Source organism: Dermacentor variabilis, unplaced genomic scaffold, assembly GCF_050947875.1.
Source record: "Dermacentor variabilis isolate Ectoservices unplaced genomic scaffold, ASM5094787v1 scaffold_16, whole genome shotgun sequence".
NCBI lineage: Eukaryota > Metazoa > Arthropoda > Arachnida > Ixodida > Ixodidae > Dermacentor > Dermacentor variabilis.
The window spans coordinates 5,007,838-5,035,591 of record NW_027460324.1 but is presented as its reverse complement, the minus strand read 5'-3'; the positions used below and the strand labels follow the sequence as shown (position 1 = coordinate 5,035,591).

Below are 27,754 nucleotides of genomic sequence, written 5' to 3'. Positions count from 1 at the left end.
AGGGATGGTGCAATCGATTTGCCATCGGAGCCACATCTCGACAAGAAAGGATACTTGACAAACTCGATAGCCTGTGATTTGAGGCAACCGAGGGCAGCCGTCTCGGCAAACGAGGACATGTTGAAGTGGATGGACCGTTCCTCGGCCACATCGAAGCCCTGGAACTTGACGGGCTGCGCGTAGTTGACCAGCGACGAGAGCACCGGGTGCACGTGCACCGTGGCCCCCGTGTACTGGTAGTGGGCCATGGCCAGCTGCTCCTCCAGCTGGGCCTCCACCTGGCAAGCACCGACCGAAACGCGGGTCACGACGCCAGCGGCTCCGGCCGCAGCGCCCACCTTACCTTCTTTTCTGCACACGAGGAGAAGAGGGAGGGGCAACGTGGTGACGTTGTACCACTGCAACTATAACACCACAGAAATTCAACAGACCAGAAAATTCCTACGATGCAAACAACCGTGCCAGTGCCCTGGATCAAAGCAGGATACTGTATACTGCATCAATAAGGGAGCACAGCATACGTCTGGCTAAATCACTGCACTGCTTGCACTCAAAATTTCTAGAGGGAGAATTTTTTTACAGTGCATCTCATTGAATACCATGCCTGGATGCTGTACTTGACTCTTTCACCAAAACATGAGATAAATACAAGTCTGCTGCAATGCCAGATTGAAAAAGTAATTTTATTAATGAGAGAAATGGTGCAATCGTCTGCCGTGCCCTAAAGGGAATTAACACCAACAGTGCAGATGGCACAATGTCAAGCCGTTTATTTCTCCAAGCAGCAGGTAGCACCAGCACCTTTCCCACTGAGAAAATCCACATTTTCCTTCCAGCACTGCTATATACATGTATTGTCATCATAAATTCAAATGCAAACAATTTCAAAACTACTCAATGCATTGTTTTGTTTTCGGGTTCCCCTGCATTCGTAACAGTGGCTTAATTAAGACTAAGAAATGAACACTTCCGACTACTCCATGCTTAGAAACTGGCTGTCGAGTACTGATGTGGATAGTGAACTTTGATGTAACTACGTGTAAGAAGTGTTCTGGCCAGTTATTTCCTGTTTGCATTTCAATTTATCCTGACATACCTTGGTTAGCTTGAATGAAACAGGCAAATGCACTGCATCCAAGCATTTTACTAATAAAAATTAACTGTGAAACATCCCCTCTGTGCAAAATTTTAGAGCAGTTGAGGCAGATCAGCCATTTGAACTACCGTAAAACTCCGAGCAAGCGCCCCCACCTGCGCAAGAGCCCCCCCCCCCCCCCCCCCCCGTGCAACTTCACTGCCAGTGTCAAATTTCCGTGCTGTTCCACTTTGTCCATGTCCTTTTTTGCACTCTTTTAATTTTATTTTATGCCATGAACCAACTAGCCTAGCAGCAAGCCTTGTTAAGCTATCCTGTATAAGAAAACAAAATTAAATTATGGGGTTTAATGTGTGAAAACCACTTTCTGATTATGAGGCATGTCGTGGGGGCTCCATTGAAATAATCGACGATCAAATAATTATCCCATGGTTAAATGCTTGTTTTCCATGCGTGAATACTCATGTTTGACTGATATGATGTTTTACTCATTTTTTTCTATGACTTTAGTGCAGAGATTAACCCAATGTTCCTCGAAGCCTAACGCTGTCAGAAGTGGCCGGTGAGAAGTGGGCATTTGCAGCACAACAAATAGCAAGGTGCAACAGATTTGTTGCACTTGACAACTGCAAATGTAATTGCTTGTTGCAATTGCACTTGACACCACAACCTGAGCATTGTGATAAGCTAAAAGAAATGTTTTCAATAAAATACTTTTCTGATAAAAAAAAAAGGAAAGGAACAGATGCAGATGCATTTGAGAGTTCAGGTCCGAGTGAAAGTTGCAATCATACTGCCAAGCAACCACCTGAAATGCTTCTGCCTTTAGCTAATTGCTGCATGTCTATCAGTTCTTTTTCTTTTGACTGCATAGATGACAGAGATGAGCAGTTGATGAAAAGCACAAGGCTGCCTATAAAATGTGTGCTCAGCTATAGAACAAATAAAACGAAGGAGGCGGGTTCACAATGTAGAGGGCTGCTGTTTGATCCTGGCTGCACAACTGGTCAACACAAATGTGCACATATGTGTACATGCATGCATACATTTCCGTACATCAAGTAACTGACATAAGTACTTGCATGGAGAACATTCCAGTTTTACACATATTTTCGTACGACATCAGAGACTACTCTCAATTTTGCATAGAGAATGCAAAGCTGGTTTCGAGAGTTCCCAACAGCACTTGAACTTCTTAGTGGCCTCTCTGGACCAATCCTATTAACGCTTCAGAGACTTACTCAAAAGAACAAATGAAAACAGTTATACGAAAACGGTTAATATACGAAATGGATAATGAAAATAGCTAGTGCTAACGAAACTTAATAATGATCCATGTGTAAGACCCCAACAGCATGAAAAATGCAGGGATAAAGAAAAGTAGAGAACACAAGTGCTGATAACACAGCATTTGTGTTATCACACACAAGTACATCAGCACTTGTGTTGTGTAAGCACACATAAGCACACCAGCAGTTGAGTTGTCTACTTTTCTTTTGTGCCAACGTCTTTTGCTCTATTTTGTTCTAAAGTACAGATCCTTATCAACACGCCCTGCTTTCAGTGCTGTTACTTCACAGTAACTGCTTTAGTACTACATATTGAAAAGAAAAGTATGAAAGCCATTTGACGCAGACAGCAGTGCCAGCCTGACTCGGAAGCAAGCTTATGCTCTCAGGAAAGTTGTCAAATCGTAACCAACACTCTTTTTGGAAATTCCAACATACCTAGCAACCAAAGTATAAAAGCTGTGAAGAACATGGATCAGGCCATGCTTTACGAAGCTAACGTAGCACATCTGTGTCAACATCAATTTTCACTTGTGCACAAGTGGTGCAGTGTCAAGCAGGGAAGCAGAAGTGTGTGCTTTCAACAGGAAGGACATTAATCAGGTGCGCTGAAGCTCTGCTACAGGACACATCAGAACAGATAATGCGGATAAATTTTGTGAAAGTTGCTTCGAGTGACATGGCTCTCCCAGTTTCAATGCCCTAAACCAAAAGTAAACTCAATTTTCTTTATGATGCTGCAGTCTTGGTTTGTTGAAAGGCTATGTAGAAATGAGAGTTAACGTTCATGGTACAGATGTGCACACTATTTGTAATAATTGAAACAGTGGTAGACCAGCATGAGTCTCACACCCTGCCATAGAGCAAACTGTCTTTTTTACTGGTGTATATTGTGTAGCAAAGAATATCAAGTGCTTTTAGTACAAAAGCTTTAGCTTATCTAAAAGGTGTGCATGGTCACAACAGCAGGGTAAACTGCATCTGCCTTTTGTGTGTCCATTGTTGCAGTGTTTTTACAGAGCTCTAACATGACCAATCCAAACTTTAACGCAGTAAAAACTTTAGAAAGTTATTTTGGTTATACATCTGATCAAAACTAAACATGCTTCTATCCAATCATTCTAAAAAAGGTGGTGTCTCGCTGCATTCTACAGAAGTGAAGACAGCATTGTGCTCTGTGGATGGCAAGAAGTTAGCGGTAAGTTATGGTCCAACACCGATCGCCTGCTTTATATGAACTTAACTTTAATCAGAAAATATAAAGCAGGTGCCAATAAAGGAGTTTCCAGCAAATACACTGAGTGAAAAAAAAAAAAAAAAGAACTCTCCAGGCAACATTTTCTACTATGGTGTTACCTGGCAGGCTATAAAACTAGCACCAAAAATTTCAAAAGCCTGTACAGCCCCCCTGACAATACAGCCACCCAGCTACGGCAGCTGCACATTTGAGAAAACAATAAATGTGCTGCCAACAGAATGCTAAGCTGTTATCAACAGGAAAATGAGAAACCTTGTAACTGCAAGCAAAGTACTACTGCTACGGTGGCCAAGGAAGATGAGATAGAAGGAAAGCAAAGTGCTTCAAAGGAACACCAGTCGGCCGCAACTGCGACTAGACTCTGGAAGAGAAGAGACGAAGTGCAGAGCGAGAGAGTGCAGCAGGTGCCACGTGAAGCCAAGGAGTGGCACCGAGAAGGGATCAGGGGACAGTTTGTGTGCAGAGGAGGACAAGAAGCGTGAGAGGAGGACAGCAGAAGCAGAAACCACACCCTGGCCAGGCCAGCAGGTGGCGCTCAGGTCCAGCCATGGAGATGACAACACGGAAAGCGGCGCAGTGCAGAGAGAAGCGGTCAGCACAAGCAGTGCGTGAACCCGATGAACCGTGGACTGGCAAGGCAGCACACAGCAGAGAAGGAGAGAAGCGCACAGGGCGAGAAGCGTGGATGGCCGAAATCTCACTTTTGGATCCAGGGTTGTTTTTCTGTGTGGGTGAACTTGGCTCGACCTCTGAAAGTTGGGCCACAAAGGGACGTTAGTCAGCAATAACAACGGCACTGGCAGGCTGGTCAGCCCGCGGTGGCGGTAGCCGCTAAAAGCATGCACTCATCACAAGTGTGTATTCACTCACTGAGAGTCTGTTAACTGACAAATTTGCCAAGGACTAACACTTTAAACAACTCACACTAAAAAAAGGGTATCAACAACCTCAATATCTACTGCAGACACACTCCCTGTTTGTAAAAAAGAAAAGTTTTGTTCTTCTTCATTGTTTGCCACTTCAAACTATAATGTCAGCCAAATGACTTCTGAAAACTTGGCCATGTGAATTCCAATTATCTCCTGAGAAAGTGTGTGCCAATGGAGTTTTCATGCCTGCATGAGAAGTTTGGCAATGTTGCTGTATTTTTGTGACGTTATACTCTGTAGCTTCTGACTTAATATTGTACAATAAATAAATATAGGATTCTAAAGGTGCACAAGATGTGAAGCTCCAGCTCATGTTGAATTCAAATCGAGTAAGTAAATCAAGCAAGATATGAAATCATCAGAAGATAGAGACCTTGTTCTCTGGCTGTACCCCACAGCCACTATTACACTTAATTAAGTAGCAGCAAGCTGCTATTTTCCGTTATTGACAAATGTGCAGGGTGCTAGGAAAACGCATGCTTTTCCATGATTTCATTTGTGTTACAGAGGATCTGCAGCAGCAGCTGCAGTCTTCATAGCTCAAACATTTGTGGTCTTGTTTCAAATTCTCGATATGAAAGAGTTTGATCATGGGAAGATGCAAGGTAAATGCATATGCATGTAGTGTTTGTGTAATCGTCACAGAGCAGAAGTAAACAGTGGTCAAAAAAGGAACACTTCAAGTCGGAGCCAATGTTTTGCTAAGGGGAAATATTTTCATCGATGTGTCCAAAGAAAATGCTTAGACAAGGGTACTTTTGTCCTCGAGAAGCCTCCTTGTCAAAATACTGGCTCAAGGCGCGCCAATAAAAACAGGCTCCCTTGGCGAAACATTGGTTGCAACTGAATGAGGGATACCTCAGGCATTGCTGTGTCGAAATGGCTGTCGAAGATGGTCGTGTTCGACAATATACATTCTTTTTTATGGTGTGAAAAGTGGGCATGGACCCACAGAACAGGACACACAGAACATGACAAACACTGACCTGACATTGTGGTGTCTGCTTCTCGTGCCATCAAAAGGGATGTATAGAAAACCGCACTAACTTGTCCAGCGACAAGTCTTTTTGAGATGTATTTGACACCTTGTCCAAACAGTGGTTCGAGGCACCCTGATAATGGCAGATCCCTTCATTGAAACATTGGCTCTTAAACAAGGGATGCCTCAGGCTCAAGTCAATGTTTGGACAAAAAGGCTTGTCCCCTTGCAGAGACCTAATGCCATCCACACTCGCAACATGGACAAGAAACTTCAGCTTTTTGTAACTCCAGTGGCAGTGTCCTGGTTTTAGCTTGATGCTAGCGAAGTGAAGTACCTTCTTCAAAGCTTGGAAGAAAGGTGACGATGTCATTAAGATAAACTAGACATGTGCCACTTAAAACCAGTAAGAACAGTGTTCATCAATCTTAAAACGTATTGTCTCTTTCACTTGCGCATGAATCATGTTCCATTTTTCTACTGAATGTTAGTAAGGCTGTTGTTTTATATGGTGGGCATCTCTATACGCAAAGCATTCCCAGATGTACCAAGGGTACCTATCGCTGACAGGAACTTTAAAGACATGTTAGTGCATGCAGAAGTCAGCCAACAGCATTCTCCCATAATAAAAGCATGTTGTCGCCCCAGGTGCAAAACCTGCAGGCACCTTCAAAGTGACATTAAAATTAAAAGCACCGCAAATAGTTATACCCTTTAAGTCAAATCTAGCTTCACTTGCACAAGTTCAGATGTGATTTATATGCTTGAATGTTCCTTCTGTAAGAAACAATATAGTATAGGTAAAACGGGACAATCAATGAACGTCGAATTAAATGGACATCGTGCGGGCACAGCTAAAAAGCTTCCCAAAGCCACTGCCAAGCATTTCAACCAACAAGGTCGTAACTTTGATGAACTTAAACTCTACATCTTACAGTCACACTTCCGTTCTGAACGAGAAAGAAAATACAGAGAATCTTGCCTTATCCACGAGTTCAAGACATTACAACCAATAGGCATAAAGGTTTCAAAGGGAGCTTTAGAATCTATTTGCTATGCTAAATTTCAAGCTATACGCAACAACACTTGGTTTGGTTGTTTAGCGTCTTTTTCTTTTTCCTTTCTTTTTCTTCTTCTTTCCGTATTTTTCTTTCTTTTTATTTATTTATACCACTTCACTTCAGTACTTTCTTTTCTTGTTCTTTGTTTTCTTCCCCCTTTTTTTCATGAGCACTGGTTTCTGCCGCTCCTTCTATTATCGCTTTCAGAGGCACGGTAGGCCACGACCACCAGCGAAACAAGTAATAGAGGGCTGCTGTGCACACCGTTGACACGCCGGCTGACACACGGGCATTGACACGTGACTGACAGACAGCCGTGTCCCTGGCCTTGTGCACAGCACTCCTTTATTCTCAATTCAACACTCTCGTCACTAAAACACCTCCGCTCGTTGCCGCGCCCACCGGCCTTACGCCCTCTCCCCTTTGGAAGAACTCCACCTATATATACTGCAGCAAGAAAAGCATATGTCGCCTTGAAGAAGACAAGTGGACTTGTCAAAATGTTGGCTCCTGCTTTCACCATGTTCTCGTTTTACTCATCATCTTGAATTTCCATCTTCCGCCTTCTCCGTGTTTTCCCTAGATTAACACTAAGATAGTATCATACATTATCACGAAAGTCTATGTGTGCCAAAGTCAAAATCACTACACATATAGAAATTGTATTTGCTATATTACTGCAGCTTGTATAGTCTGCCTGATGCAGACAGCACCTGTGTGGCACAATTCTACGAGTGCTGTGTCTGCAGAATAGACAACCACTGTGCCCACTAGCTCGCTGCTGGCTGGCCTAGTATATTGGCCACCCAGTGTGTGCTTGAATAGACTACTTAGGCTTCTGCGTATGTAAAGCTGCGTATGCACCACTGGAATTCTTGGCCGATCCCTCAAAATTGGTAGGTACAAGAGGTTATAGAAGCCTTAAATGTGTTTACATAAGCATCATATTTGTCTATGCCCCGTATGCCTCTTCCCTTGACAAGCATCCCCTTTGTCCTCGTAACACGGAGAGCTAACAGCTACAGGCAACAAGGTTGATGCACGTGTCATCCATCACATTAACTCATTAACTCAAACAAGCTTCGCAACATTTAGATTCTAACACTGCAATTTCTGACGTGCGTCTCAGTCGTGGCTGCGCGTGGCAGCCACGCACCCTGCTTTAGAGGTAATCTGCCACGTATGACGTGTGAAAAGAGTGGGTGTGCCGAGACGGTGGGGCATCATGATCATGTAAGCTCTCTTTACGCGTGTTTAGTGTTGAAGGTTGCGTAATCTCGAGTGTTGGTGACTCGTTGGAGCGAGAGGCATATGAAGCATTCGCTCCCCACTGCTGGCACTTTTCCTGATACAGTCAAACCCGGCTATATCGAACTCACAAAAAAACGCCTATCAGTTCGATATAGAGCATAATTCGATATAAGCCTGCTAAATAATTGGATGTCATAAAAGCACATACCATTTATAAAATCACTTTATTGACGAAACTAGCTTAGTTTCGCATAAATTAGTCCTGCATTTTCTTCTGCTTGGGCAATTTCGCTGCCTGCGACGCACGCACTTCCCCACGTTGTCTATAAGGAGTCCGAGCAGCTGAGGCCGCAACCTTCCGCATTCGCGCAGAAGCACCGGACTAATGCGAGTGCACCAATCACTTCGGAGGATGTGGGCAAAGGACCGTAGTTGCTTTCCTCAACGTGCCTACTTTCATTTGTGCTTGGTACGATGTCGGCGATGTAGTCTTCGTTTCGGGATCTACCGTCGTCGCGACACCATCATCTGCACTCACAAACTCATCCACCGTTGATTCGAATGTCCCGGAAATTTTGACAGCTTGCTCCAAACTTCGGCAACACCGGCAACGGCTTCATCGCATTCATCAGAATTTACAGTCATCACCGAGCACGTGGAAACCGGCATGTATGAAGAATGCCTCGTACACGGCCGTTCGTACGCGAAGGGCACCATGGGTACTGGGTTGCGAGTCTGGCCACTTTAGCCCTAATCGTGCTGAGAGTGCTACTCGGAATCTTGCACACTGCGGGGATATCGCGTTCGACGCAATTTATGATTTCGATCTTCACGACGAAAGGCGAATTCTGCCGCTTCATCACGGCAACACTGCGGGAGAAGGCCCACAAGGCGCAAACACGATAAACCAGAGAAGCAGCCAGACAACTCGCACTTTCGCCATCTTGCACGAAGAGCGCAGAAGAGCCTCTGATTGGCTGTCTGAGCAAGCGCTGTAGGCGGGTCAGGATCATGTTTTGCTGGGGAGTGTCGATAGATAGTGATCTAAAGAAAGGAAGGACGCTTGATTCTGCAACCCGTGAGGGAGCACGGCGAAGCGTCGTCAGGGGAGAGGGAGTGGGAAGTGAAAGATGATAGAGAAAGAGGGAGGATAATAGACTTCACTATGTGCAACAGGGGGAGTGTCGACGGCTCGCCCGAACAGCCCGAGGCAGCGCGGTCACGGTAGGGAGAGCGGTTGGATGGAGCCGCGCCGCCGGGTTTCCCCGCTACCGCGAGGGAAAGCCAACTTCTTGGGGCACTTTTCCGCTGCTTGACGTTCGATATATCGGGAATCACTGCAATATTTGTTCGATGTAAGCATAATTTTTGCTATATATACTCATTGTAACTATACCGTGACCAGAAATTGTTCGATATATAGAATAATTCGATGTAAATGGGTTCGATATAGTCGGGTTCGACTGTGCGTCATCCCAGTGCAGGCGATGCTATCAGCCACGGGGGCGGAGTGCACGCGAGTGGCTGGCTTCACTTAATTTGTACCGCCAATGTGAAGATACCGTCAACGTGGCATGAAACTGTATCATTCATCGCCGACTCCAAAATTCATCAAAATGAAGTGTTTTCTTACTCAAATTCACTTTTTTCGATTGCCCTATAATTAATAAAATTCTGCGGCCCCTTTCCATGTAAGAAAACTCGGTAGGTGACTGCACTTCTTTGTTTAAAAGGCCGAATGTCGGTACAACGAAGCAAATTGCCGATTTTACCTACTTTGTTATATCAAGGTTAAACTGTATAACAACATAAATAAAGCCATATAGTATACTGTAATCATGGGGGACTTCAATGCAAAAGTGGGGAAAAAGCAGGCTGGCGAACAAGCAATTGGCAACTACGGTGTGGATTCTAGGAACACTTGAGGAGATATGTTGGTAGAATTCACAGAAAGGAATAAGCTGCGAATAATGAACACCTTCTTCAGGAAGCGTTGGAACAAAAAGTGGACCTGGAAAAGCCCTAATGATGAAACAAGAAATGAAATTGATTTCATACTTTCTGTCGATCCCAGCATAATGCAGGATGTAGAAGTGTTAGGTAGGGTAAAGTGCAGTGATCATAGGTTAGTGCAGGCTAGGATTCACCTTAATTTGAAGAGAGAAAGGGTAAAATTGGTCAAGAAGGGACAGGCTAACCTAGATGCAGTAGGGGTAAAAGCAGACCAATTCAGGTTGGCACTTTCAAACAAATTTGCAGCCTTAGAACAGAGAGATGAAGATGACATAGAGGCAATGAATGAAACCATAACTAGGCTGGCTTCAGAAGCAGCAATTGAAGTGGGAGTCACCAGTCATTTCCTGTAAACCTTCCCTGTAAACCATGAAAAAGTCGTCTACCCACCACCTGAAAAGAGTATTACACGTTTCCTCTCCATTTTTCTTGCAAACTGTCTGGAACTGGAATGACCTTCCCACTGATGATATTGTTACAGGGTTAACAACAGCCAGATGTATATAAAACAAGTTTCCTTTTTTGTATGTGCCCACATGTGAGGAATGGTCACAGCTTAACTTATATTTGAAGGACATTGTTAGCGTTGATCCTATGGTGAAATTTGTCATTTATGCTGATGATGTGACACTGTTATTCTCTGCAGGAAGTACGGATGAGCTGATTCTGAGAGCAAACAGAACGCTTGTGGAATTAGATACATGGGTGCAACTTAACAAATTGAAAATAAACGTTAGTAAAACGAAGGCTGTCATATACCGTGCGGAAAACAAGAAGATTAACATTACCTCAGACATTAAGCTGCAAAACTCAAAGGTAGAAATAGTAAGCACATTTACAATACTTGGAGTGTATTTCAGTGAAAATATGACCTGGGTGGAATGTTATCAATGGTTTCATCCGCTGTCTGTGACCGAACGTTGTGTAATCTGATTGCATGTGGGCGCGACGCGATTAATGTAGAACTTTGTGGAAGGCACGCGGGTCTCAGCGACTACTCTGGAACATTCGACGACTGATGTATAAAAGCCAACGCGCTTGACCCGCTGATCAGATTTTGACGATCGCCGACTGTGTTCGCCATTGTCGCCAGTCTTTAAGTGTAGCCTGTTTTTGTGGGCAAAGGTTCGCCCAATGAAAATTTGTTTTGTCTTTCAAAGTTTTGTTACTGTGTTCTTCATACGTCACTCCAACTGGCAATGTCGACCACGTTGTGTCAAAACTGTCTCACATCGTTGGATTGACCTACGCCAACAGATACATTTTACTGTCAAAGGTTCTATTGTACAATGTTCCTATTCTACTCACATACGAAATATTGTCAATTAGTTTGGGGGAACACAACAAAAGGTAATTTGCAGAGAATGATGATATTGCAGAAAAAAATGGTACGAAATATTGAAAACGCCCCCATCAGTCACCGTTCTCATCCTCCGTTTTTGAAGTACTGCATAATGAAAATACACGAGCTATATCTACGCTGCCTGTGTTCATGTTATAAGCTTGACGTAAAAAATAACAGCTATTCCCCGCTACGGTTGGCATCGCTTTCTAAAAGGACCGCACTTTATGAGAATCGAAACACACAGCCATGACTGATCAAAATGTGCAGAACCGGATACAGACAACAAATGGTAAACAGAACGCTACTGCATTTGCGAAATTTCTGTCATAACAATGGATTCACTCCTGAAACAGCATTGAACCAGAAACTGAAATTGTTCTTCTGTGGCAAAACTCCTTTCTCATGACCAAGTTTCACATGGTTTTTCATCTCTGTGCATGTACGCTATACGCATTGCAAAGTACGAATTGTGGGGAGCACACGCGCCCATCTTCCCCGGCGCCGTCGCGTCGAGAGCCAGCATAGACAAGGAAGAGGCGCATCATGCCCTCTCCCAATTCTCCCTCGCTCTCGTGATGCGCGCGTGCCCTTCCTCCCGGCTCGCGGGCAGGTAGCTGACGGGCGAGGAGGACATTCCCCTCGCCCAGGTAAAAAGGTACAAAACAGCACGACCGGGGGAGACCCTCTCTCTCTGAGGCCGGACCCCTAACCTGCCGCAAACCGTGAGTGACCAGAGTGACCACGTTGCCTGACTATCCCGGGCAACGAGGCCAGCCTATTTATTACTATTACAGAGTGGACGTCCCTCTGCCAGCATCCTTTATTGCCGGTAGCAATAAACGTTCTTACAGTTGATGCCGCTGGTTGCCTTATTCGTTCGAGCCCGACATAGCCGCGATTCCCGCGCTACGGGTTGGGGAGTAACACAAAGCGACTGCGTGGGGCTAGATCTGGAGCTCGCCTTCAGCCCTAGCCGCATGCAGAGTGGAACCCCCACAGAGTGTACTGTTTCATACTACACAAATGTGTGCCATTTTATTTTTCATCTTTTCCTTCATTATGTAACGCTTTTTACTCGCAGTTTTTTCATGTTTGTACGTTTCCTTTAAATTGGTCTATCATGCAGTTAACAAACTTTTTATTTCTATAGTTGGTTATTCTCACTGTTGTGGACAAGTTATTGCTGTATTACTATTACTATTTGTTTGTGGTTTTTACGTTGCCAATGCCAAAAGTGTTTGTTTCTTCTATTTTGTAATCCAGGGAGCTGGGAACTAGTCAAGCTGACTTGTCAGCTTTTTTTCCCGCACTCTCTCACTTCACGAGTGAAATAGATATTATTATTATCATTATTTATTATTATTATTATTATTATTATTATTACTACAGATTTGTTCCCTGGCCAATGTTAATGAAGACTAGTTCTCACAGACTCATTTGCTGGAGCTATCTTCTACACAACATGCGCCTATCCCAGGCTCTTGTAAATTGCAATAAAACTCTCATTTACCCAATACCTTTACAGTTAATCTCATGGAGTGTGCAGAAACCTGGATACACGCAAACAGTTCGGCATACTAAACTAATTAACGGCATTCCTCAAGTGGAGCATGCAACAGCTTCAGGTCATTCTCGCACTCACCTCCCTCCCCTTCCTCGGTTGGTGCGATGATGGTAACCGAGGCATCTTCCTTCTCTTCCTCCTCGTCGTCATTCTGAAGCTGTCCTTTCCGCCAGAGCTCCAGTTCACCTGCGACACCACCGCCACATAATGTCATTAAAATGACAACCACAGACTGTCCTGTACGGTGCACCTCAGCCAACCTCCACATGCACTTGAAGAACAGGTTCATGATTTGTTCCATCCTTCACACGACTGGTATTCAAACGAAAGACCCATCTATGTGGTATTGCTATCACGAACATTCTTGAAGGCGTCAACTTCTTTTGGCCCCCAGAGCTGCCCAACATCCTGACCACCCCAGAACTTACCCATAAAACTTGGCCTTTCATATCATTTTAAAATGATTTATGGCATCTAAAGGACTTACTGTCAGCTGCTTGGTTTAGCATGGCTATCCAATATCACTCGGCATAAAGTAAAGGCATGTAAACATTAATGTGCATGTCTTTATCTTTGCATATGATGCTTACTTTACTTCTGTAGCCCTGTGATGTTGAAGTGGCACCTGTCACAAAATTTTAACAAGTTAGGTATCCCTAATAAACAGGCAATGCCTAGACCCAGCCACATTGCCCAGCCATGAATATTAGATACTTTCACTAATAATGAGTTTCAACATGTTATCAAGAATACTGGTACATGTATAATAACAAGGCTCACAGGTATGCAATACGCTGACAGTCCCCAAACAAAGCACCATACCAAACACCTGCACAGGCAAGGTCCAAAGTTCCCGGGAAGCGAGTGCCATGAGAAAGTCGAACGTCAGCCCAGTTTTTGGCTCGCAATTATTGAAATTATTCCAGTCATCACACACACTAGTAAATGTACCATGCTGAGTGGCCTGTCTCAGCAACTATTCTGCTTTATGTCAGATCCCACATCCCATAAACATTTGACTATGCCTGTAGGTGCAGAAACTTCGTGCATGCACAAGAGAGAAATTTGAAGCAATTACTACTCTTAAGTATATTGAGTTAAGACAGTGTGTGAGACATATAAGACCATTCATGAAACAAATATGTCCTACTCGCCACCTCATTTCACTTATTTTGTTTCATAAAAATGTTTGCAAGAGTGCAGATGGTAGTATTGCAGCAGGTGACCTTTGTGACCCATAGCCTCACACACGCATTAGCTACTCTATTACGGCACTTCTAAACGAACCATGCTTTATAAAAAGAAGAATGAAATGTTCTGCAGAAATAAATGAAGGCCTGAGCTCACTGCCAACTGAACAAAGCCTGCCAAAAATTAAACCAAGGCCAAGTCTTGCACAGACATAAATTAAGTGGACTAAGTTCCCACTTTGTAGATCACTCCTTCTTTTAAAGAAGGAAATTTTTTGCTTTATCTAGGCCACATCACCAGGTGTTTAGCAGCCATCCTATCTGAAAGTTCCAACTGCGGAAAAAACATACTCACGCTTTTCGTCCTCTGGCTTGAGTCGCTTGTTCTTTATGAGAATCTTCCTCTTGAGGTCGTTGGGACTTGGAAGCGGTACTGCTGGTTCCAACTGCAAGTATTAAAGCTCACTACTAGAAGGTCACCTTGAAATTCCCCTCGGCATTCGCACCTAGTTTTCATCAGACCTCGAACATTCTCTGAACAAGAGGACCCCCATTCTCTCCAAAACATAAATGTTTCCAAGGGCTGCTTGTGTGAAGCGTTTTACCAGTGGGTAAATTTACCCATCACTAATAATATTTGCGCAAGCAACCATAAACAGCCCCATCAAAATTCACCAAATGGCAAAGGAGAAAATTTTCCTGCAACTGTCAGTTTGCCATTACTCGTCAACTTCCAAGGCCTTGGCATATCAACACACAAATGACAGTTTAAGGTTGTCTCCTGAAAGGCAACTAGGTTCTATTCTTTCTTTTCTCTCTTACTCAACCTTGTTTTCACCACGTTAAATATATTCACACCCTGTCGTAGTCTTTCAATGGTTTTGTTGAGCACGAAGACAATTCCAGCTCACTTACCCCATCACCTAGTTCTTTTCACTAGGATCTGTGCACTGTGTTCAGAATTTTCCCGCTGTGTCTCTCTGCAGACATATGTTTAGCTGCTTGCAAATGCAGCCAGCCATACATCGCAATGCAGAAGTGTGTGCATTGTAACTATTGGCTCCATTCGGGGTATCTGTTACAGATGTTTCAATTGTTAGAACGCAGCTGTTTTGCACTCTCTCGCATTCACACCTTGTGTTTGTGCTGGAACAGGTGTGCTGTGGGTCCCATAGGTTCTCTCGTTGTACCTGTTGCATGTCGTTGCAGACTCTTGCTCCTTTAGCTTTTAGCATTCAAATATTGTGACACATCTTGACCTCATACATATAATGTAAAAATTAAACTTCAGCAGTCTGAAAATTCTGGTGTGAAACTCTGGGCATATAAAAAGGTTTGTCAGAAATTTGATACAGAGCAGCAGTTTGAAGCTGACTCAGCTGACGTTCATTTGGCATGGCAAATGGCGCAGATGAAAAGGCTTAAGATACGCAACCAGAACAGTGCATCTTTACAGTTTGTACATCTCTTGTCCTGTTGTCTGCACCATTTTCCATGTTGGCACATAGCAGGCCAGGCACATGCCCCAGTTCTTGTTTAACTCGGATATGTCCCTGCAAAGTTGCAAACACGTCACTCGTAACCCTAGTCAACAAACTACTTTCGATTTCTGCACCCATGCATAATGGCATGATACACTGGCTCCGTCTATTCCTGCAATTGCCACGTCTGCAGAACATGAGCACAACTACTCCTGCTCATTTTTTTTTTTTTTATTATCAACACGTTCCTGGTCAAACCATAAACAAGTACTTGAACAGAAATTTATCTCGGAACTTGCTTACTTTTGCTCATGCGTCGACCACTCAAAATAAAGTAGCCATCCTTTTGTGCCGCACTAATCCCTTTTTACATTCTTTTCTCCCGAAGATAAATAGAGAGTGGAGTCCCTCCTACATCGTTGCCACTGAGGGCCAAGCATTGTTCAAGTGTGCACTTACTGAACACTTTCTGGTGTTAGTTGCAAACTAATTTCTTTCCTTTGAATCCCTGTTGTTGTTTTGTTTTGTACTTATATTGTACCCATCCACTCTGTAATGCCCTCTGGGCCTTGAGGGTTTACTAATAAATAAATAAAAGAATAATATGAAATCTTTATCAAATAATCGTAATTATTTACAAGGAAAATTGCTGTATATAAGCAGCTAGCTAGCTAGCCTTATTGCTACGTGATGTCAGCAAATTTTGTGCTGTGTTGTGATATCACTGCAACACTGGTGGCACCATGGTGCACATTTACAAACGAACTTCAGTATCGGATTAATGTATATAAGTGTGTCGAGCCTTCATATTTGTTCAACATGTCATATACTTCAATTTGCGAGAAGCGTGCAGTAGAGCCTATACAAGTTGAAAATGTGCACCCTTACTCTACCTTGCTGGCTGCCATCAGAGAGCTAGGAGAATGCCTAAACTGAAAAAGCTGAGTGCATATTTAGGAACAAGTGGTGAACATACCGGATAACTTGGCAGTGGTTCAGTAATCAGCAGGTCACCAAAAATATCCAGGCAATACTTGGCAAGTTTATACTGCTGCTTTTTGCTACAGAGAAACAAAGAAGCATTATTCAGCCTGGACATTGGTGCAGCAAATGTAAATAATGAAATACACAGTTGATAACCCTAGCCCATAGAAGTCACAATGCCAACATTAAATCATTAAACATTTGCACTGATAATTAGCATATTACTTACAACAGATCACAACTACACAATGGAAAGAAAAAAGTGCTTTGTTGATACAAAGATTTATTTAAGTGGAGGATATAAACATATCAAATTATCACTTTGCCTAAACAGCACTGAGGGATGTTTATAAGAATAAAGTGAGAAAGAGACATAGTTATTCTCTGATACAATTGGTTCAATTTGGTTTACAGAAGATATAAGCATATGTGTAGAAGTTCACCATAAAAGTTTCATGCAGAAGTCATGTTTAAAGCAATGCTACAGATTTCTGAGCAAATTTTTTGTCACTTGACACAGCTTGTTTAAAGCAATGCTACAGATTTCTGAGCAAATTTTTTGTCACTTGGCATGGCATATGTCAACTAAGCACAAACAAACAATGACAGAATGGGAAATGACCGTGTAATGCCACACTTTGTTTTGACACGATTTACCTTACAATGCCCATAACTCTATTTGGCATTTTGTGCAGCCTCTCTTTTCTTGTTGCCATCGTGATGTGCAACCAAATATGCAAACAAGCTTAGGAACATAAACTCTAAATAGTAATCATTGACATCACTGTGGCACAACTGATTGATATATATATTTTTTCTTAGTTCTTTAGCGTTGCCTTTTTTTCCCCTAACATATCCAGAGGGGGGGGGGGGGAGGCTTTTTAAAGAACATGAACTGAGTTCCCAGCAGTTCACCCGCAATGTGCAGGAATGCAATGCGCTATGCAAGCATGCACACTTACCAGCAGTGATTTTCAAATGAAAGAATCACAGGATAATCGGAAGTCACAAATGCACAGTCCCTGATGGCATAGATGACATCCTGCAATAGAGAGGACTGACTGTGTTGCAAGCCTTAGAAAGACAGGTGGGGTTCCCCAAGACAGAAAGTTTGGTCCCACCCCTGCTCTACACAGAAGTGTGCATGACCATAGAAGCATGAAAAGAGACCAAAACACCCAGGTATACATCCACCCACTATTATGGAAGAATGAAACATTGAACGAAACGATTCACAGAGAAACACAAGAAATGCGAAGATTTCATCAGTGGATTCCATACAAGTATGAAATTCATTTCCTCATACAAAGAACACTGTGTCGGAGGATTTAGTTCTAATTAAAGAAGAACTAAAGTGAATTTCAATTTCCAATGTACACTTCTGCAGACCCCAATGTGTAGGCCACTAATGCACCATTCTGCTGGAGTCTATAATTTATTTATAAAATGCAGAAAGAGAGAAGACAGCTGGCGACTCCACAGGCATTGATGTTGACTGCTGCAAGCCATGAGTCAATAACACTAGGCTGGTGCAAATATTTAAGAATTTTGAATATTTGATCAAATATTATGTTACTATTGAATATTTGCTTCAGCTCGAATTCCAGTATTCAAGGTTTTCGAAAAATTTGAAATGAACAAATACATGTATTTTTCCATGTGCATCCTCCAATTATAATACCTTGCAAAGAAAAAAACATTTAGGAGCATCACCCACAAAAATAACTGCATACAATACCCGAATCTTTGTAAAAACAGTCTTTAGTCATGGATGCACGCATCATCCACGTCGTATCTGTGACCAGCTGCTCTGTTTCCCATCTCTTCAGTGAAACTGACAATGGAGAACTTTGCCCTAAAGGAGGGCAATGTGGTCTGCGCTGCTGTGAAAAATTGGCATGCACGGCTGCACCCCGATGGTACTGCGAATTTTTTCTTATTTATTCCTCCGAGCACTTGTAGAACAAAACGGCTTGAGCTTGTGTGTAGACTGCAACCATCAAGCTGAACTTGTGCAATCCAGCATAAGGTGCTCGCGTCGACCAGTCAAGGTTGCACTTCGCAGCACTGTGATGACATATGACGGGTGAGCAGGAAACGCTGCTGCGGCCTCGACCACCACAAGATTAGAGTAGACTGAAGCAGAACAGTGAACAAGGGCTCGCAAACAAATCTGTGCTGCTGGAGTTGTAAGAAGTGCTGCATTTGCACTTTTGCATGAAAATACCTGAATAACAGCACTTCGAAAAAAAAAGGACTGATTACAAACTTTAACCTGTTTCTTTTTTTGCAAGTAAGGAACCAACTTTTCTAGATTGTCAACATCTCGCTTCCATGCCAAGGTTTTATGCAAATTCAGCAACTATTTGCGAACCATTTGCATTGAAATTATTCAACAATAATTACTATCTGCTTTGACTTCACTTCGAACCAAAAAATTTATATGCACACAAGCCTAAATAATACGCGTTATTGGTTAACGCAGCCTGTTGCATAGCTGAGACCTGCAGGTATGCGTCTATAGAAGGTGCTAAAATCTGTAAAAGTAAATGACTCTTTCTTGACAGGTAATTCACAAGAGATAGTGCAGTTTAACGGAGCAATCAATCTCTACGTAATGGTTTTCCGTAGATGTTGAGGATCTGTTTTATTCCACACGAGGTGTTTTTTGCTGTGGTAAACATGGGCATAGAAGTGGCATAATATCTTTACTAAACGTAGCTGCTCTTATGCTTGAGAACTTTTTTCCGCTACTGGAAGCCTATCTTAATAGTACTTTTATTTGTTTGGACAAACAGCTTTTCTTGCAAGAACACGACATTTGCATTGGTTGGTGTATTGTGCAGCTGCTGTGCAATATATTCCTACTGTGATGACCCTAATATGGGGCAAAGGTTCGTGTACTCAATGGTTCGGTTGGGAGAACCCAATTGAGGACAAAGCCGTTGGTTTGAACACATACACAAAGACTTTTAATCAAACTAAAAAGAGGCATAAAGCAAATAGAAGAAAATAGAAAGCAAGCCTAAAATAAACACTCAAATAGGCATAATCGCAGATAGAAACACACATGGGGCTTGCATGCAGTTAACGAGTACGCGAGTCCGGGCTTGCCACGAGAGCAGGGACGCGTAACAGTCTCGACGCGGCGACGCGGCGACAGGCTAGCGAAAGGAGTGGCGCCGGTCTCACCATAGGTCGCGGTATAAGCTGATCGACCGGGCGAGCGACATGAGCGTGCCAGCTCTGGCTAGGCGAGGTAAAGCGGGCGGCTTGGTGGCATGAGTAGACGGCGGCGGCGTTCTGGCCGGGCAGCTGGTTGTAGAGCTCGGGCCCATAGCCCGACTGTTCTTGCCCTGCCCACGGGCACAGAAGCTCGAACGCCGGCCTCGGGCAGCAGGCGGCGCGACAGACGGGGCGGCGTTCTGGCCGGGCAGCTGGCTTAGTACTCGGGCCCGAAGCCCGACTGTTCTCGTCCTGCCCACTGGCGCAGAAGCTCGAACGCCGGCCTCGAGGAGCTGGCGGCACGCTCAGGTAGACGGGCGACGCACAGGAACAGGCTGGCAGGAGGCCCCGGTCGGGTGAAGTTCTGGTGGGCTCGGGTCCGGAACCCGACGGCCCGTCTTCAACGCCCGATCCGGTGGTTGACCTCCTCCTGCCGTCGCTTCCTGGGACTCTCCTGGCGTCTCCCCGGCGTCTCCCTGCGTGTCCTCGAGTGTCCGCTCTTTCTGCCAGCGCACCACGCTTTTTCTTCTGGTCTGGCCGATTCGGCATTCTCGGATTGGCTGCCTGACTCCCCGTGGTCTTTTCCGATTGGTTGCTTTTCTTCTTTTTGTTGTTTCATGCGCCGCGCGTTCTCATGCCGGACGCTCTTCGGCGTCGTTGTTTTCCACCTTCCACCTCGGCGCGCGTGCACTCAGTGTTGTCTGCTCCTGACCGTCCCGAACACCGCACCGTGTCGCGCACCACACATCACACCTACCAAGTGTTGATCGCCTGCTCGTTGAAGCTTTTAAATGAGACAGCACTTTGAATATCTTTAAGGCTTTCAAATATATGGTCAACTTTTTTATTCTTGTTAACAGACAAGGGTCCTTGAAGCACTGCGATGATATTTTAAACATTTTTAAGAACTACGGCAAAAGGCTTTCGTTTACACATGAATCGCCACGATGTAACATCCTGCAATTTTTAGATTTAAGATTAAGCTTTCATGACAGGCAAGCTTGTCGGTAATATTTCCCATGTGCCAGGAAAGGGTTGCTGTCAAGCAATTCTTGCCATTCCAAAATCGTCAAGCGTGGAATGGCTATGCCCTGCCTGAACTCTGCTTTCAGGAAATCATGTACGCACACGATGCAGGCACCTTTTGATAGTCAGATCCAGCGACTTAAGAAAGCATGGTTCCTCGTCTCATTAGTGACATTAGTCACCAAAACCCTTTTATGAAAGGTAAAAGGTACAAGTGCCACAAGGGAGAAAGAAAGTGCCAGGACCGTAAAACATGCAGTGAATCGTTATGTTCATAAGGTCTCCCATAACCTCAAGAAGGTGGCAGGATGGTATGGGGTACTCATTGCCTTTTCTGCCCCTGTAAAACTGGTTCGACTCTGCTCGAGAACCGCTCGTGAGGAGACCGGTCGGCAAGGCTTTGGCAAGAAACATGGCACAACTCAAGGGAAATGTGCGTGCATGAAATACAAAATAGAAGATACCCCTTACAGTGCTACACTGGACAGACCGGGTGCTGCATAAGTGAACGAGTCAGGGAACATGACCTAAATCTAAGGAAAGATGGCATGGCACATTTGGCAGTGCACTGCAAGGCCTGCACGTATCAACCACATTTTCAGGAGGCTAAGATTTTCGGTAGAAGCAGAAATCAGGCAGCATGTGAGCTACTGCAAGTTTACTATATAAAAAAGAAAAGCTGAAGCCGTGTTAGCACTGCATCTGTTATCCTTTACCAATCGGAGGAGGGATTGTTCGACTGCGACTGCTGAATATCATAAGCTTGTGAATAGCCTGCACATGTGTGTATGTGTACTGTAAAATTCTGAGCAAGTGCCCCTACCCATGCAAGCAACCCTCCCCACCCCTCCATTTTCGAGTGATTTGAAATTGGCGCCAACTACTTAGCAAGCGCCCCCCTCCCTTTCTTCACGCTGTTCACTGCTGCATGCATTTTCACCGGAACACTTGGCTACAGTCTTTTTGGCATTTCTTTAAGAAATAGCATATTAAATTAAATAACACGAAGCAATTTAGTGAGAAAGAAATTTATTGTTTAGCCGAACTTCTCCCAAGGCCAGGTATCTGCAAAGCCTTCGTCAGTCGCTGTTTTGGTCAAATGTGCGAAGTGTCACATGTGAATTAAGTGCGAGACACATGGTGCAATTTTGCGTGCGATCCATCATACGACGCATCAGAGTCCGACTTGCCGCATATGACAATTGGGGACACATGGTATCATGGGTGTTCCTTCCTCCATGCATAGTACAAATGAGCGAGCAGCACGTAGCTTCACCCAGAACCAGCACTAGTGCATGGACCCTCAGAATGACTGAGCGAATAAAGTGAAAACAGACGTGTTTGCCCAGCTCTCTCATTGTAAACCAGGTGCCAATACAAACACAACTATGCGAGCAGCATAGATGTGTTTCCGCAAGCCCCATCTGCACCGTCAGCTCCTTTGACAGCCGTCAATGACTACGAGCCGGCAGGCCTAGCTTGCAGGGCTGTCGAATCGGAGACTGGTGGCGCTTTTGACAGGACCACATGTAGCTCGTAATGAAGCGCCTATGCTGGTCATCACAATGTGTAGACAATTATGTCAGGCTTAAATGCAATACATTTGATTTGATCCATGTCAATGGAAACGAACAAGCAAGCCAGGCGAGCCTACGATCGCTGGGAGGCGGTATAGGCCTAGCTCGCTGGCTACCGGATTCGGGGATAACAGCCCTGGAATTTCAGCCCGCGACTGAGGAAGCCCCCCTTCCCCGCCACAAACTTTCTTGGATTATTTTTCATCACGGGGGGCACTTGATTGGAATCTTATGGTGCATGTTCCTGGGTAAGCACCCAAAGTAAATTAGTTGGAAGTGCCACCCATGTTGTCATCTATGTTTCCTCCATTGTGTGTGTCTTAATTTGTGGCAAAAACACGTCCTTCATCATTATTATACTAAGGAAAGACAACAGTGGGTGTGTCTAACTTGCGTAAATCGTGCATCGTGATTGCTAACTGGAGACGGTGATGGTGTAACCCAGAAGGCTAGAGCAACAGATGTACCGGTCGAGCTGTCACTGACACATGTACTGGCCAAACTTGATGTCGTACTAAGTCGACTAGGTGTGTTAAAAAGGCGGCAAGACGTGCAGTTGGCCAACCTCAAGGCTTCCAACCAGGAAATGCTGGTGCAAAGGACGGCAATTCAGGGTATTGAGACAGCATTGGGATTGCTTTCATCTAAGTATGACACAATTCTGCAAAAGTTGGAGGAACATAGAAAGGAACTTAAGGGAACAAACAAAAAAGTAACTGAACTGGAAGCCGAGCTTTTGGCCAAATCTGACAGGCTGTCGAATATGGAGCAAGCAGCAGATGATCTTGAACAGTACTCATGAAGAAGCAATTTAGAAATCCATGGTGTCAAAGTGACTGATAACGAGGACCTACAAAAGGTAGTGGAACCTATTGCAACCAAACTCGAACTTTCTAGGCCCAGTCACGACGACATTGAAGCTGTGCACAGAATCAAAGGCAAAGCAAACTCCGTCCCACCTATTCTGGTGCGATTTTCAAGGAGTGAAATAAAAGAGCGATGGATTGATAAGCGGAACAGACTGAAGGGTGAAAAGATATACTTGAACGATAATCTAACTTCCCGAGGAAAGAAACTGCTATGGATGACAAAAAATCTGGCGAAATATAAGCAATATCACTTCGTCTGAGTGCGCAATGGCAGAATACTTGTAAGGAAACTTGAAGGAACATCAGTGTTACGCATTGACAATGAACAAGGCTTAAATAAAATAATTTGAAATGGTTGACCAAGTACACTCAACTGAACAATGGCTATCAAGGAAAGATAAGTGGGCGTCAGATCTTTCCAGTAGCTTATTGCTTGAGCTAATCCATGTGAATGTAAGAAGCCTGCGCAAACACTGGGGCATGTTAAAGGTTCACCTAGCAAAAGCATTGCCATCATTACATGTTTTAATTTTAACAGAAATCGATATTTCAAAAGACAAATGCGCTCATTTTGCACTGCATGGTTTTCAGTCTTTCTTTTTTGTGCAGGGATAACAAAAGAGGTGGTGGCGTAGTGGTCTATGTGAAAAGTGATTGGCATTGTGAAAGAGTGTCCTTTGATTTTCAAGATGCTGAAGTAGTTGCTGTGCTAATGACTAAAGCAGATTTGGAATTTACAGTATGTGCAGCTTATAGGCCACCGAGCACTAACATAAATATATTTGTAGACGATTTGGCAAGCTTCCTCTAAAATACGCAGACAGAAGCAGCATTATTTGGGCCGGTGATTTTAGTATAGAAATTTTAGCAACAAATAAGCCTGCAACATCTGCTTACTTAACACTTTTGGCAAGCTACGGACTCGAAAACAAAATTCAGAGTTATACACAAGAGAAAATTCTCGGTCATTGTTTAACAAGGTCGTGTATAAATCATATCAGCACAAAAATGTGCAAATATAATTCATTCGGCTGTGTTATTAAGGAAAAAAATTGGAGGACGCTTAAGCTTCGCCTTCAAGAGTGGAACGCGACAGCATTCCCGTCGACCCGCCAAGGGGTGTAAGACAATGGGCTACGGCGCAGCGATTACGCGCCCCGCATCGGACGCGGTGAGCGTCGAGCAACGCAGCGTTCGGCGCGACAACGAAATGTGCGCCTGAGCAAGCGACGCACGCCTGAGCCTTGAAACAGCTAGTTTCTAAGGCAACACCGCGTTCACTAGAGGCGATTTTGTACTGCTATGAAGCATCGAACTCGTTGCTCAGTGGTAACGTCTCCGTCTCACACTCCGGAGACCCTGGTTCGATTCCCACCCAGCCCATCTTGGAAGTTGCTTTTTATTTATGAAGTGCCTGCCGTGATTTATCGCTCACGGCCAACGCCGCGGACGCCGACGCCGACGCCGACGACACCGGCTTTTCTGCGACACGAGCTCCTTAACGCTATCGCGTTAAAAGTATCGGACCACTAGTTTATTGCTATAGCAGTTTCAGAAGATGCTGTTGCTTTAACTGAAACAAAGACTGTAGAAAAATATGTTTTGAATTCTAATGAAGTAGATAAACGTGTGAGAACCTTTAACTGGAATTCTTTAATGCGGCACAGCCGCCTAAAGGCTTACGAACTGCTTGTAGAGGCCTTTAGAGAGATCTACCTTTGCTCCGAAAAGAAAATAAAGCTTAAAAGAAGAAATAAAAAGAGCCCGTGGATTGATAACGAAATAACGGAGCTTTGCAGCGTTAAAAGTAAACTCCTTAGAAAATGCCAAGATGAACTCGAGGATGCTCTTTCAAGAGAAGAATTTAGGCAAATGAAAAACAAAGCACATGCTAAAATAAGACTAGCTAGGAAGCGCTACCACACAGATAACTTTTCAGCTTGCAGTTGTAATACTGGTAAAACGTGGAACTTGGTTAACACTCTAATAGGGAGACCGGCGAAAAAGAGTATTGATAATACTCTTGCAGACGCCTTCGTCCAGTCACCTGCTGTCTAGATAGCGAATGATTTTAACAAACACTTTATTGAGTCAGTAAACAACATCCCAAGTTGGTGGATACCGGCAAATCTTCCAAACAATGTTACATTCTCTAACATTCATTCTGCTTTACTGCCTACTGTTGATGAAGCAGAATTGTGGGATATAATACAATCCATGCGCTTAACAAAATCTCCAGGTTTTGATAAAATTAGGATAAGTGATATAGCTGCGAATTTCGATGTGCTCAAATCAACACTACTTTACATCTTAAATGAAACATTAAAAAGCGGTCAGATACATGAAAACATGAAAGTTAGCATTGTGAGACCTCTTTATAAGAAAGGACCTTGAAAACATTAAGAGAATTACCGACCAATTTCAATTCTTTCATCTTTGGCAAGCATATTGGAAAAAATAGTCTATGTTAATATGGCCTCATTCTGTGGAAAGTTTAGCCTTATTAACCCAGCGCAGTTTGGCTTTCGCTCAGGACAGAGTGCTGTGGGCCTGTTGGAAGATTTTAATGACTATACAGTATCTTTAACGAACTAGATAAAAACAAAGTTGTTTTGACTCTTTTCTTTGACTTACAACGAGCATTTGACACATTAGATCATGAACGGTTACTATCAAATCTAAACAGATGTGGTTTCAGAGGCCCTTATTACTCATTTAAAAAAAATTATTTAACAACAGGCAGACAGCAGTGTGTCCTTAGGCGGAGTCCTATAGTTCTTTGTTGCGTGTTAAATCAGGGGTACTGTAAGGGTCCGTATTGGGGCCGCTTTTGTTTAACATTTACGTGAATGATCTTGCTTGCTTACCACTAAAAGAAAAAAGTTATTTATACGCTGATGATGCGGCTTTGGTTGTATCGAACAAACTTTCGAACGAAGCCGCTAGAGTATTACAGTATGATGTCTGTAAACTACTTGACTGGTTCATCAATAACAAAATGTTTATTGATAAATCGAAGACTAACATGACATGTTTTCACAGCCCATATAAAGTAGTCGTGGATATTTCCCCTGTTTATCTCCACCAGTGACTGCCTTGCATGCTCATGTCCTCCGGTAACTCTGGTAAATAACACAACATACCTGGGGCTACACTTCGACGACACGTTAATTGTCACGGAATGTCCAGATTGAAGAGCTCGCAAGGCGTTTACGTGCTGTGTGCGCTAATTTGTATGCCCTAAAATTTTTCTGTGATGTAAATGTTCGTAAAATGGTTTACAAAGCACTTGGTGAATCGATCATAAGGTACGGAATAACAATTTATTGCTTTGCTTCTTCTAGTAGATTTAAGATAATTAACAGCATTTTAAATAAAATTGCCTATAGCCTCTCGTATGGCACACTTGGTCACAGGGAAGATGTCTTGCTAAGCATGTACCAGTCAGATATGTTGTTTGTCGAGAAACAAGTTTTGTTCGACGCCATGTGTAAGAGTTGTTTTTCTACTAATTTCAAAAATTTTAATGTGAAATCGTGCAGCTTACGTCAGACAGAAAGATATGTGGTACCTTGTGTGCACACAAACTACAGCAAGAGGACTCGTGCTTTCTACGTGCCGGCTAATTTCAATAAATTGAATGATGATGATATTACAGGAACATTCAAACAAATTAAATCACATTTAAGGTCATGGGCGATACGTAATGCCCATATCTTTTAAACTTTTTATTCAGGATTTGAAGCATGCGAACCTGATTGTGAAGTTATCTTTAATGTCAATGTTCTTTTTTTTTGCTGTTGATGCATTATTATCTTTTTTTTTCAATATCATTCTTTTGCAATACTACTTCTATTCCTATATTTTTTTTTCTTTATATTTTTCTTTCTTTTTCATTATTTATTTATTTGTACACATATCAGTACTACCAGCTGACTGCCCAGCCTTGCATACAAGCAATGTTGCTTATGCGGGCTGGATATTGTAACCACGACACGACTGGATGTAATAAAGATTATTATTTTTATATATGGTAAAACATTGTTATAACAAAACGGGATGTAACGAAGCAATTGTGATTCCCCTTGAAGTTCTAATAGATGCCCATGTATTTAAAACCTCGTTTTAACGAAGCTAAAGTTTCCTCACAATGGGTCTAACGAACCATTCTTTAGAGCACAGCTCTGTGGCACCCATTCCTGTGTTTCGTTGCGCCGTCATGCCTTGCTCTGTTCGCTCCTCCTCCAATGCCACCAATGTGTGGCGGCAATCAGAGCGCCAGCTCGGGGGCGGCTGATCTCGATGATGTGCTGCTGCCCAAGCCGAAATGCATAGCCGCCGCCGTTCGCCACTGCGTGTACCCCTTCACCCCTCCTCTCCTCTGTGGCGGCGACTGCGCGAGAGCGCGTGGTGTTCTCCGTTTGCCGAAGCACCAGCTCGGTATCAGCGGATCACGGTGTGTGCTTCCCAAGCCCAAACGCAAAGCCACTGTCAGTTAACTCGCTAGCAGCGTCAGTCAGTCGCTGCCATCTCTTCATCGCGCAATGCGCCTATGCGCTGCCTCCCGCAACCTCCCGATAAGCGAGGCAGCTGCGCCAAGCTACGCTTCGTTTGCGG

General features: G+C 43.7%; 1 protein-coding gene across 1 annotated transcript in view; it reads right to left on the bottom strand.

Moving 5' to 3' along the window:
- LOC142568039 (1-phosphatidylinositol 4,5-bisphosphate phosphodiesterase-like) overlaps window positions 1–27,754 on the bottom strand; it is a 272,674-nt gene that overhangs the window by 100,753 nt on the left and 144,167 nt on the right. Inside the window, exons 14-19 of the mRNA XM_075678120.1 lie at window positions 17,403–17,482; window positions 16,433–16,517; window positions 14,331–14,421; window positions 12,864–12,971; window positions 4,345–4,392; window positions 55–346 (exon numbers count right to left, since the gene is read on the bottom strand). Coding sequence (XP_075534235.1) covers window positions 55–346; window positions 4,345–4,392; window positions 12,864–12,971; window positions 14,331–14,421; window positions 16,433–16,517; window positions 17,403–17,482 — 704 coding nt within the window. The remainder of the gene's footprint in view (window positions 1–54; window positions 347–4,344; window positions 4,393–12,863; window positions 12,972–14,330; window positions 14,422–16,432; window positions 16,518–17,402; window positions 17,483–27,754) is intronic.